The following is a 12,373-nucleotide window of genomic DNA, read 5'->3' on the forward strand; positions in this document are numbered from 1 at the left end:
CGAGTTCAGTTGTCGTCGGACAGTACACAGACAAGTGATAGTAATTATATAGCGCTTACTACCCCTGACAAGGTGTTGAAGCTCCTTACGCCGAGCAGGATGCTGCTCCGGGGCCCAAGGTTCGTGATTACTCCAGTTGCCACTGGTTGTGGTTGGGTGCTGGGATCAGTCATGTGCTATTGACGGAGACCATCCCATGCATTTTTGTGGTGGATTAAATTAGTAGGAGTGAAATTTGATCATTAGTAGGTAGGTATGTGACTTCACGCAAACATTTGATGCATTAATAGACGAGCTAGAGGAAATTAGTTATTGCTAGGTTGCAGGGTATAACTATCAAAGGAGGACAGGTTATGATCTTTGAAATGAGGTGTGGGCAATTTGCAGAAATACAATAATGGAGATTAATGTAAACATGCACATGAGTAGGTTGTACTGAGAGAGAGGAGGAATGCCCAAGAGGATAGAAAGTAAGGAGCGGGTCATTCACAGAAAAAAATGAGGTCACATTGGAGATAAGCTGCCTTGGCTGCTAGCTTCTGTAAATAGATTTAGGCAATACAGAACCACACTCCCATTACACACAGGCCTCTGTCTTCTTCTGTGCTCAGGCACTCATGCACTACATTCCAAATATCAGCAAACATTTGTGATTGCCCTTAAAAAGCTTACATAAGATCTAGACAGCTTTTGCATTTATTCATGAAGAACAAAAACGGGTACATATTTGCTTACTTTATGGACTTACAAAAATCTCTGAAATGAATCTGGCACAAATAACATAACAAAACTTTCTGCCACCTGGAACAGGGTCGACAACATACAATATAATACAAACTACGTACGTCTCAATCATCTGCAAGGTGAAACCAAAATGTAATTTGTAGCTATTATACTTCGATACAAACAAGACTCGGACAAGGGCCAACTTTCACTACACAGCATGACCAAAGCTACAAACAATCGGAACGCTCTACAATAAGAGGGGTGAGGCACGGCTGTGAGGAGAGGGAGGTGGGGAGGAGGGCAAGAGGAGTTGTGAGGCGAAGGGAGGTATGTGTAAGGGATCAGGAGTTCCCTTCCAGAAAGTCACGTGGGCTGAGGTTACACAGCACCGAGGTGTTGTTTGGACAGGAGAGCATTAGGTCTTCCTTAAGTGGGGCACAGGCGGTGCTTGGCAGACTTGGAAACGAATACTACTGCACAGCTTCGGTGTAGTCTTCCTCCTTCAGCTGGTGAAAGACCAAATAGTCACAGCCTGCAAAGAATCCCTAGAATCACTGTCAGAGTCCCACTGAAGCAGCACCCCACAGATTCCCAGGAAGGGGTCTTTGTTCCAAAACCTAGAACAGGCCCTAAGGAATCACTACACACTATATTGGGAGACACCCTTGGGGGAACACAAGAAGCACTGTGGACCAGATCGCTTAGGTAAAGACCTAACCTTGTGGAGTACCTCAGGGGCTGATTTACTAACGTTTCACACAACGCAACTCAGCAAGATGACTTGCGGCGCTGCGTTGTGTGAAATGCAGAGAGCAGAAGAGCACCACATCTACTAATACATAGCACACTTCTGCTTCCTCCTTGCACAGGCGCACAGTGTGCTGCCTAGGGCCAACACAGGCACCCTTGTGTCATGCTGTTAGGGTGCCTGAGTTAAGGGGAAGATTGTTTTTGAGAAGGAAAGAACACCATCCTGCACAAAAAACAATCCTGAAAGGCATTTTACTCTTTGCAGAATGCAGCACGCATACAAAGAGGAAATAAAATGGAGAAATAACATTTTTCCTCGTTATGCCTAAATCAGACAGCGCACAATTTTGGCGCAATCCCTGGTTTACAAACCTTTATAAATCTGGGATTGCATGGAAAACCATGGATCGATGCATGGGAAATTCCATAGTATGCGTATGCCCCAATGTAACACAAGACAGCGATATGTGCTGCTTTGCTTTATATTGGATTTACTAAACCACACAGTGCCATGCCAGACGGCTTTCTGTGGCTTAGTAAATCCCACTTAAGGACTTGCCTAGCCGTGCGATGACATGCAGCATGCAAGGGCAACGCAAGCCCTTAGTAAATGTGCCCCACGGTGTGCTTGGAAACACATACACAATGTGGATAAGCGTAAACAATGCGGCCAATTGACAATGTGACACATCTAGGGAGATGCATCACGCTGTAAAGCCCTGCGTCTCATATCTGCGTCAGGTATAATGTATGCAGGGTGGGCGATCCCATGCAGGACAGCTTCGTAAAAGTGACGCTGTGAAATCTACAAGATTTCACTGTGCCACTTCTACCGCCACTGCATCAAAACCTTACGCCTGCTTGAAGCAGGCGTAAGGAGTGATGCAGTACAATAAATATAGGCCTCAACATGCATTTCTGGAGTTGCATCGTGCTTTCAACACAACTCCATCAATGCATGACTTTTGGGCCAACAGATGCGTCAAGAATTTCTAATGCATCTGTCAATCCTTGCGCCATTGTGCGCCGTATTTACCATACGACGCATCCGTGGTGGCGCAAGGGTATCGCAGGCTGGCGCAAGGAAACTGACGCATCCCTACGATGCGTCAGTTTCTTGTAAATCTGCCCCTAAGAGGCTATGTTAGGATCTGCTAAAGGAGTGCGGTGGGAGATGGACACACTACAACAATAGGAAATTACATTTCACTGCAATATTTTACCTAGTTCATGGGTCAGCGCCAGACTTTACATGCCATTTAAGTACAATCAGCTGTATTCTACAGAATAACAGAAGTGGAGGAATGTGCCTGGGATTCTTCCAACATCGAGGAGAGAAGGTCTGAGTTGAGGTCAAGGCTGTAGTGAACGCCCTACTTTAGCATCTACAGTATGGAAGGTTCTTCTGCCATATTAAATGATCTAATTGCTTTTTCTGGGCCTCGACTTTGGTGGAGAGTACAAGGTCTCTGTTCAAATGCACATAAATATCCTGCAGGAGAAAAGCCTAACTGGGCAGAATGGCGGGGACTTAGCTGGCTCCAAAAAGATGCTAAACCCAATGTAAAAGAGAGTGCAGATGAAATAATGAACATTTCAGTGAAAGCAGAAGTGGAGGGTGCAAATGAAGGCAGAGTGTGAGGGAAATAAAGAGGAAGAGGAGGAAAAACAAAAACAGGGAAAAAATTAAAAAAGATAAAAAAAGGAAAGATTATAAAAATATGCAATGCAGAAGAAAATTATGGAAACAAATAGAAAGGCGGCACAGCAAAGAAGACATAAAGAGTACAGAAAGAAGGAAAGAAGAAGCTACAAAGAGAAATAGAAACGAAAAATCAAGTAAAGAAAGACTGAAGAAAATATGGAAAAGAAGAAGGAAAGATGGAAGGAGAGATAGAGGAATGGATAGATAGAATAAACATTGAACCAAGATATAAAGAAGGAAAGCAGAATGAAAAGATTGCAGGAAAGATGTACATAAATGGGAACAAAAAAAGAAAGGCAGTAAGAAAGACTGAAAAAAGTGGAAAAAAAGAAAGAAAGATGAAAGAAGTAACAAGATGGGTAAATAAGAGTCAGAATGTAACAAACGAAGACACACAGAAGCAAATACAAAAACCTGCATAGGGAATGCTGCGGACACTTGCTTTGCATGATTTCTTGGGTGACTCCCTGAGTGCCATTTGGGATGTTACTCAAAGTGAGAATGGGGTGTTTTATTTATCCAGCTACTAACTTGGGTGAGTGGAAAGAGTAAAGTGCAGAGTGGAAGTATTAGTAGTGGAGAGAATGCTGTAGGGTTATTAATTAGTAATAGGAGCAAGGGGTTTAGGAGGGAGTTACAGAATTATGGTGGTATAGAAAACGTTGTCAGTAGAATGCTGGAGCGGTGAGATGGAGGAAAAAGGTATGCTCAGGTGCTTAGAAGACTACTTTAAGAGTGAGCTACTAAGTGGAATGGGTGAGTTCTAGGGAATAAGTGGTAAGTAGGAGTGAGGTCCAGGAAGGTAGGAGTGAAGTGCTGAGAAGAGAGGATTCTATGAAGAGCTTAAGAGGGAGTGGGGTGATATACTGAGTGAAAGAAGTGCAGGGCTGAGGATAGTGGGGGCAGCTCTGTGTTGAGGTAAGAGTGGGAGGATTGAGCTGCTTGAGTAAGAGTGGTAGAACTGAGGTGTTGAGGAACAAGTGGACAGTAGGTACTGAGGTTAGAGGGGAAAAACAGGGTGTTGAAGAATGAGTATAAAGAGTGCATTGCTAAGGTATGAACAATAGAACTGGAGTGCTTAGGAGAGAGTGGTCAATGTGAGATGCTTACCCAGCCGGACATCACCCTCCATGGTCAGTAGTATGTTGCCTGCCTTCAGGTCCCGGTGGATGATGCTGTGCCCATGCAGGTATTCCAGGGCCTGTAAAATCTGGCGACAAACCACTTGGATCTGCGGCTCGGTGAGGCATCGGTCCAGCTCTGGCCAAGAAATGAGAAACAAGAGGAACACCTGAAAACCCTCAACAAGGAGAACCATGGTGATCAGAGGACAGGTGATCTGATTGAAGACTTACCCAACATTACCGCATCTAGGGCACCGCCCTGGCAGAACTCAATCAGGATCTGAAGGAAAGACCAAAATCTGGCATTAGAAAAGAACGTTCACCAAGACTGTCATCGGCCCAGAGACAAGCACGTTATCTGGCACCAGAACAATCTCAGGCTACGAGACCTGCCGTTAGAGCTTACAAGGACACCAGACCTAGTGTATGAGCACAAATAGGACACGATGGCTCTATTAGAGAGTGGACATACAGCACCAGGCCAGAAATCACATCAGACAGAAACTAGTATCAGTGCAGAAAAAAGAAACCGGTTTGGCATGAGAGCACACACAGGGAACAGGCCTGGTGCCACACCATGCACATGGGAGTCACCCGCCATGGGGACTTGTGCTAGAGGAAAAACAAATACACACAGAAACACACATACCTGTATCCAAAGCAAACAAACAGAAGCAAGACAATGGACTTGTAAGAGAGCTAATTCGGTGAACAGGCACTGGAATCAGATCGGATACTTGATGGAAGACCTGGTACCATATCAGACAAAGGCCATCAAGGCTTTCAATAGAACAGAAACAAAACACAAGGCCTATGTTTATTTTTTTATTTTTAATAATAAGTTTATTCATGTATAAAATAAACCATTTAATCCTGTATAGAATAAATCATATAAACTTTGATGATTATAATTAATAATTTAAATTGTTAAAACTGTTAAAAAAATTACAATTGATATGTAAAAACATTTACTTTTTCGATTAGTAAAATATAAAGACAGAAATATAGACAAAGTACTTTACCTGAAGCTCTTGATGTCGTAGACTTTGGAGGAAATTTAGTAACACTTTGCGCCGGGTCTGCATTATAAAAGTGATTGTCGGTATTTACTTTCCAAAGCAAATTATTATTTGCATTGGTATTTTTCCTAAAATAACGCAAAGTAGCGCTATGCCCTATATTACATGAAGGGGAAATTCCATGGGTGGTACATGAGTATTGACATGGAACCATTCATGTGTTTTATAGTTCAAATCAGTTTTTTCTTTAATTCTTAAACGGGGTAACACATGCTCCCACCTACATCCACTGGCTGGTGCAGCTATCGAGGTTGGCTGAGGTGGGAGGTAAGTAATTGGAACCGTGGGGGTGGGGGAATTAGGGGAAATAACAAGAATAACGTCCAGTTTTCTCACAAGCTTGGTAAAGGAACAGAAAAAAAGGGGGTGTCGTATTGGGCGTCTTAGGGGCGGGATTGTGTTCACCGCTGTGCACAAATCCAGGTCTGTTAGGTGAAGCATTCACAAATATTTCGGTCAAGAGAGTTCCCTAAATTCATTTACAAGAAAATTCATGCAGGGGACTCCAGTGGCAGCTCCGCCGCTATGGCTCGTGCCAAGTAGAAACATGAAATGATAATAACTTAGAATGAATTGATAATAACTTATCATTTTATGCTTCGTGTCCTGCTGCTTTGCAGGCGGGTTGGTAGGCAGGGCTGCTTTGCTCTCTGAACAACCACTCCAAAGTGCGCAATGACTCCTCTGCCCTCTCGGGTTGCCCAAACTAGTCATGCGCACTTTCCTTGTTTTCCATGCAGACTGCGTTCCAGCCTTCATGGAGAACATGCCCATCCCTCCAGTGCCCGGCTGAGCGCCATGTCACGGCGCTCAGACCAATCACAATGCTACATTTCAGCCTTGTGATTGGCCTAGGGGTGGGAGTCTGGCTGCCTGCTTCTTGTTCCTGGAGTCGAAGGCAAGAGATGCAGGACCCGGCCTCAAGGTAAGTTGATTTATTTTTTTATTCCCTCCCCACATGACCCCCCTCCCCCGTGATCCGCCACCCGCGAGCCATGCTGGCCGCCACTGGGGGACTCACCGCTTCTCAAATTGTCGCTGCTGGTGGTTTATTGTAGAGGAAATCTTCCACATGCCCAGAGTATCCCCCAGCTTGAGAAGCCAGTAGATATATTCTGCCACTTAGTCCATACTCCAATGAGCCGTGAGTACCCGTCTGGCTACACACTGGAGCATTAGGGAGGCCGAAGCAGGATATAGCTAGGGAACTGGAGTAGGCCCTGTTGAAAATACTGTCGATGTCGCCCAGCACCGACTCCCAGTAACTTTTGAGTTTGGGGCAGTGCCAAAGCAAGTGTGTCAACTTGCCTGTGGACCCACAGTTAGGCTAGCACATGGAGGGAGCACTTGGATTCCACTTCGCTCGGTATTCTGGTGTGTAATACCAGTAGTGGGTCATTTTGAGCACTGCCTCCCTAGCCGTCATACTAGTCATGGAAATATGCACCTTGCAATAAATATCCGCCCATTCGTTATGTGTTATTGTATTTTCTAACACAGTTTCCCATCAGAGTTGTGCGGCCACCTTGACAGGAGAGGGCGTCCAAAGCATCATTTTGCAGAGTTCAGATAACAGCCATTTGTCATTTGATTTAGTGATGACTATTTTTTGAAAATGGTAAGGGCCCAAGCAGCGTGAGGCCCTATTGGAGGGCTGGGCGACTCAATAGCGAATGTTTATATAGCGCAAGCATTCGAGAAATTGGCAATTTGCTTACAGTTAGCTTCCTGCCACGTGTTAAAGCCCTTGCCCATCAAAACCGGGGGAGTTAGGGTTGCTGATTACTGGTGTAAGAGGCGATAACGGGGTGGTTAGGCCTCAGGGAGGTAGAAACCCTATCCCAGGCCTCCAAAGTGTCCCTGGTCACAGATGCAGAGTAGACGTCCCATGGTCGATGATGTTTTGCCAGCCATGAGACCTTCCATATGTGCATACCGTTGATTACCAGATCTGTGAAGGACCAATGTTTCTCCGAGGTAGGCCTGTGCCACACTAGCATGTAGTGCAACTAGACGGTGAGATGGTATGTGGTAAGGTGTGGTATGTACAGTCTGCCATCAGTCTGCGAGAGGTATGCTAGGTTCGTGCCTATACACAGTGTCTTGCCCTCCCACATGAAGGACTCGATCAGAAATTGAAGTTTTGGGAAGGACATGGGTCAGAAATTGAGCTGTGAGGGTCTTTATGACATAAAGAATTGTGATTAGGAGAGACATTTTTATAGTGGCCAGATGGCCCTACCAGGAGAGGCTCCCAGTGCGCCAAGCCTGCAAGTTGAAGGTAGCTGCTGCTGCAAGTTCTTTATAGTTGCATTCCGCAGTTTAGATACTGAGGAACACAGCATGAATCCCAAATACGGGACACCCAAGAGAGTGGGAACATACCCTGCAGAGTGAGGTGATCATTGGCTGGGGTATATAAGTTAATTATTTGGGGGCAGATTTATGTTCCCTGGCGCATCCCTGCAAATCAGCATGGATGCGCCAGGGAAGATGCGTCACGCAAGTTTGCCCTTGCGCCACCGCAGATGCGGCGCATTTACAATGCGGTGCATCGTGGCGCAAGGACAAGCATATACGTGACGCATCTGCCGGCGTAAGGTTGGCGCAGTGCTGAAGTTGCGTCGCAAGCGCAACGCAACTCCAGCACTGTTCCAACCTACCCTATCCCTAACATGGTGCGTCAAGCCTTACGCCTGCTTCAAGCAGGCGCAGGGTTTTGACGCATCAGCGTTGGGAAAGTGACTCAGTGAAATCTTATAGATTTCACTGAGTCACTTTTCAGGGGCGTTCCTGCGACGGAACGCCCCCCCCTGAGTAGAAACGCCCACATGAAACCTGACGCAGGTTTCATGTGGCGCAGGGCTTTACACCGTGACGCATCTCCATAGATGCGTCACGATGTAAATGGGGCGCAACATGGCGCAGGGTTTACGCCGCCGCTGCATCACAAAAGTGACGCAACGGCGGCGTAAAAGTGGCGCAAGTCTGATATAAATCTGCCCCTTGGGATTTCTGAGCATTGATTTTAAAACCAGAGCGTAGTTTGTGAAGAAGGGCAGGGACTGAGGTTAAGGGATTCAATAAGGAGACCAGAACATTATCATCACAGAGGGCCAGTTTATGATCCCGCCCTCCCATAGTGATCCTAGCGATCTGCTGGTTCACTTTAATTCTTTTAGCCAGGGGCTCTATTTACAGAGCGAAAAGAAGGGGTGATAATGAGCACCCCTGTCTAGCCCCCTAGCGTACCCAAAATGTTTGTGAGAGAATGCCAGTGACCAGTACACAGGCAGATAAAACCGCTCTATATCCATCTACAAAACTGGGGACCTAGTCTGAATTTTTTGTGAGTTGCTCCTAGAAAAGGCCAGTGTACTCTATCGAACGCCTTCTTGGCATTGTAAGAGAGCAGAAGCGGAGACCTACAGGGAGTCTTATCAATAAGGTGTAGGATGCATTTGGTGGTGTGTTTTTTTTCTTCAGAGTTTTATATAACGCAAAGTTGACCCGAAAGGATTAGGTATCAGAGCGCTTTACATGAGTACCAGTTGCATTACATAAGGGCACATTCATTTTTGTTAAGCGCGGGGAGATTAAATGATTTGTGCAGAATCACAGGATGTTGAGCGTCATTGCTGAGACTCGAACCAGTTCCACAGAATTGAGATCGACCACCCTGGCTGTTAGACCACATCCTCTCCCCAAGGAATGTTGCTGCAGATCCTTTCAGGAAAAAAGCCTGCCTGATCAGAGTCGTCCAGTCCCTGAATATACGGGCTTAGCCGTCCAGCCAGGACCCCTGTGAACAGTTTGGCATCAACATTCAGAAAGAAGAAGGACCGCTGTGAAGAACATTGGGCTGGGTCTTTCCATGATTTAGGGATCACCGAGATCAGCACATCACACATGGTAGGTGGCAAACGGCCCGAGTCACTGATGGAATTAAACAGAGAAGAAGGGGGGCCAACTGTGGGGAGAATGTCTTGTAGAAAGCTGGGATGAAGCCATCCAGGCCTGGTGCATTCTCGACCTTTATGCGAGAGATGCAGGAAATGATCTCTGCCAACTTGATGTCCTCCTCAAGGTGGGTGGCGTCCTGGGAAGGGAGAGGTGTAATGAGTGCATTGTAGACATATTGAGTTATAACTTTCTGCTCACACTGCTCATCGGCGTAGAGATACGAGTAGAAATGCTCAAATTCCTGGGTGATGGCTTTGTCTGTCTGGGCCTCCATCCCGTTCGGGCTAATGATCCAAGACACTCTTTCTCTGTGACATTTGGCCCAGAGTTTAACAACATGCTTTATTACCGCCTGTATAGTACTTTTGTCTCATTCATAATGGTGAATACTCAGCTTTGCCACAGTCAAGAGCTTTTAGCTCTTTTTGAGCAGAGGTTCTCAACTGCCTTTCAAGCTGCAAATGCTTGTCTCACCTTACGGTATTGAACTTAGTTGAGATGGTGATGAGGGAATTTCAGAGGACTGATTTGAAGGTTCCCCACAGAAGGGAGGGGAAATGTCTTCTGTATCATTGGTCTGGAAGAAGCAATCAATTTGCCCCCTTATCTCAGCCTGGACCACGTGATTTTGCAGTATACCATCAGTAAGTCGCCACATTTGATTGTGTGGGCAGGAATGCAAGCACTTAGGTGAAATAGTAACAGGAAAATGGTTAAAAAAAAAGCAGATATGTCAATGGTCACATCCTGGTCATAGGCTTGCAATAAGGAGGAGACCAAATAGTAGTCTCACTGCACAAATGATTGTCCCGTGGGAGAGTAGTGGGTGAAGTCACGAATGGTGAGGTTCAGTGTACTCCAGGCATCCATTAGACCCATCCTGGAGAGCCACTACTGTCCTCCAGGGAAGAAATCTGGCCTGCCCTTTCGACTGATCTATCTAAAATAGGAAGTATTGAAATTATATTTTATTTATAAAAGTTTCAGTTAATAACATCAAGAATACATGTTCATCCTTTTATCCATATTACAGCATACACAGTAGCAAGTTGTGACAATATCATCAAATTCAAGTACATCCCAGTAGCGCACAGCTTAGCAGTGAAACATACATCAATTTCAGGAGCATATTCGGAGGCACTATTCGGTAGCGGAGTGCACTAATATGTAAGCAGTGAAAGGTCCCCAAATGTCCCGTAGTCTTGAGGCTTGTGGCAGTTCCTCCCCATAACATACAAGTTGATCACGACAATATGCGATATCTCTGAGCCAATGTGTTATATGTGGTGAAGGTCTGCCATCCCAATGTATGGAAACCCTGCGTCTCTCGCCAACAATAGCACCTAAGGCCCCTGTGACCTTGCACCAGAATTCAGACACCTTCAGACAACTCCACGCCAAGTGTCAGAAGTCAGCATTATCTGCACCACAGCGCCTACAGCAGTGCGAATCCCTGAGCCCATATTTATGTAGTTGCGCTGGTGTATAATACATTTGATGAATATATTTATAGTGGATCAGCCGCAGGTTCGCATTAGACGCATACTGACCCGTTAGCCTACAACATGTTTTCCATTCATCTTCTGTGATCGGCTGTGGCAATATATCATTCCATCTTCCCATAGGGCCCATAGCAACAGCCGCCTCATCAGCCTGCGAGGCATTGTACAATCTAGTGATTAATTTAGTTCTAAGTTGCGAGGTGTATAGTATCTGTAACGCTGTTAGAGTAGGAGGCTTATACGGGAAACAGGGGTATAATGCCCTAATCACAGCTCTCAGCCTACTATATATAAACGTTGCCATAGCAGGCCTGTCCTCCACCCCCACAAATGCCTGAAGCTCGATAAATTTGCCAGCAGGGTAAACATCTCCCATAGTGTAGATTCCCGCACCTTGCAAAACTGTGAGTGAGCCTGTTTCACCTGTCACTGATATTCCCTCATGATGCAGAAGCGGCATTGACGGTGCATACAATGGTAATCTCGCAGCACGCTTCCCAAGTTCGTTCCAAGCATGAGCTGTACATTGTACCGTATCGATTTCACCTTTTTCAAACACCGTATTTGCATTTACAATCATCGCTTTCAGTGGTATTGGTCGCACAGCCCATGCCTCAACCGCTACATGTGGTGTGTATGGTGGCGCGTTTTGCCAGTAAAAGGCATATTGCGCTTGTGCACATAAACATAAGTAGTATAAGTTCATATCAGGTACTCTAAAGCCTCCCATCTGATAGGGGCGTGTCAAGACCTCCCATTTAACACGCAGCTTCCCCCCCCCCCCCCAGACCAATGTAATCAATAATCCGCGGAGTGTGTTAAAAAAAATGTGGTTTCAATATTATGGGTATGGTGACAAACAGGTATACACATTTTGGTAGAACTGCCATTTTAAGCAGAGCCACCCTGTCAGCGAACGTCAATGGTAGGAGTATCCATCTAGTGACCTGTTCTTCAAGCCGGGTGATCGCAGTGCCATAGTTTTCACTGATAACACATTGCGGGTCCCTGTGAATCTACACACCTAGATATTTAACTGGTTCATCACTCCACACCAAAGGGAATCCCAGTTCAAACCGCGCCGTGCATGCTGTCAAAGAGATCACTACTGATTTATTCCAATTTATTCCCAAACCAGAGTGCCATTCAAACCTTATATACTCCCTAATGTGTTGCTCCAGATACACTGCTGGTTCACGCACATATAAAACCATGTCATCCGCGTACATGGAAATCGCCAATGGCCTCTGATGAAAGCGCAACGCCGCTTTTGGATGACGCTGTCTCAATATACAGGCCAGTGGCTCCAACACTATCGCGAAGAGTATTGGTGACAAAGGACAGCCCTGCCTTGTCCCACGTCGAATGGGGAATTGATTGGATGTCCTACTATTTACTCGCACTCGAGCCACTGGCTCTGTATACAATAACTTGATCCAGTTAGTGAAAATGAAGGGTACCCCAATACGATGTAACACCGCTATTATGTATCGCCAGGAGGTGGAATCAAATGCCTTTGCGGCG

General features: G+C 45.7%; 1 protein-coding gene across 1 annotated transcript in view; it reads right to left on the minus strand.

The window, feature by feature from the left end:
* The window catches only part of LOC146784215 (uncharacterized), a 205,315-nt gene that overhangs the window by 118,722 nt on the left and 74,220 nt on the right, over positions 1 to 12,373 (minus strand). The window contains exons 3-4 of the mRNA XM_085634359.1: positions 4,537 to 4,585; positions 4,292 to 4,441 (exon numbers count right to left, since the gene is read on the minus strand). Of these exons, the coding sequence (XP_085490485.1) occupies positions 4,292 to 4,441; positions 4,537 to 4,585 (199 nt within the window). The remainder of the gene's footprint in view (positions 1 to 4,291; positions 4,442 to 4,536; positions 4,586 to 12,373) is intronic.

Source organism: Triturus cristatus, chromosome 11, assembly GCF_964204655.1.
Source record: "Triturus cristatus chromosome 11, aTriCri1.1, whole genome shotgun sequence".
NCBI classification, from domain to species: domain Eukaryota; kingdom Metazoa; phylum Chordata; class Amphibia; order Caudata; family Salamandridae; genus Triturus; species Triturus cristatus.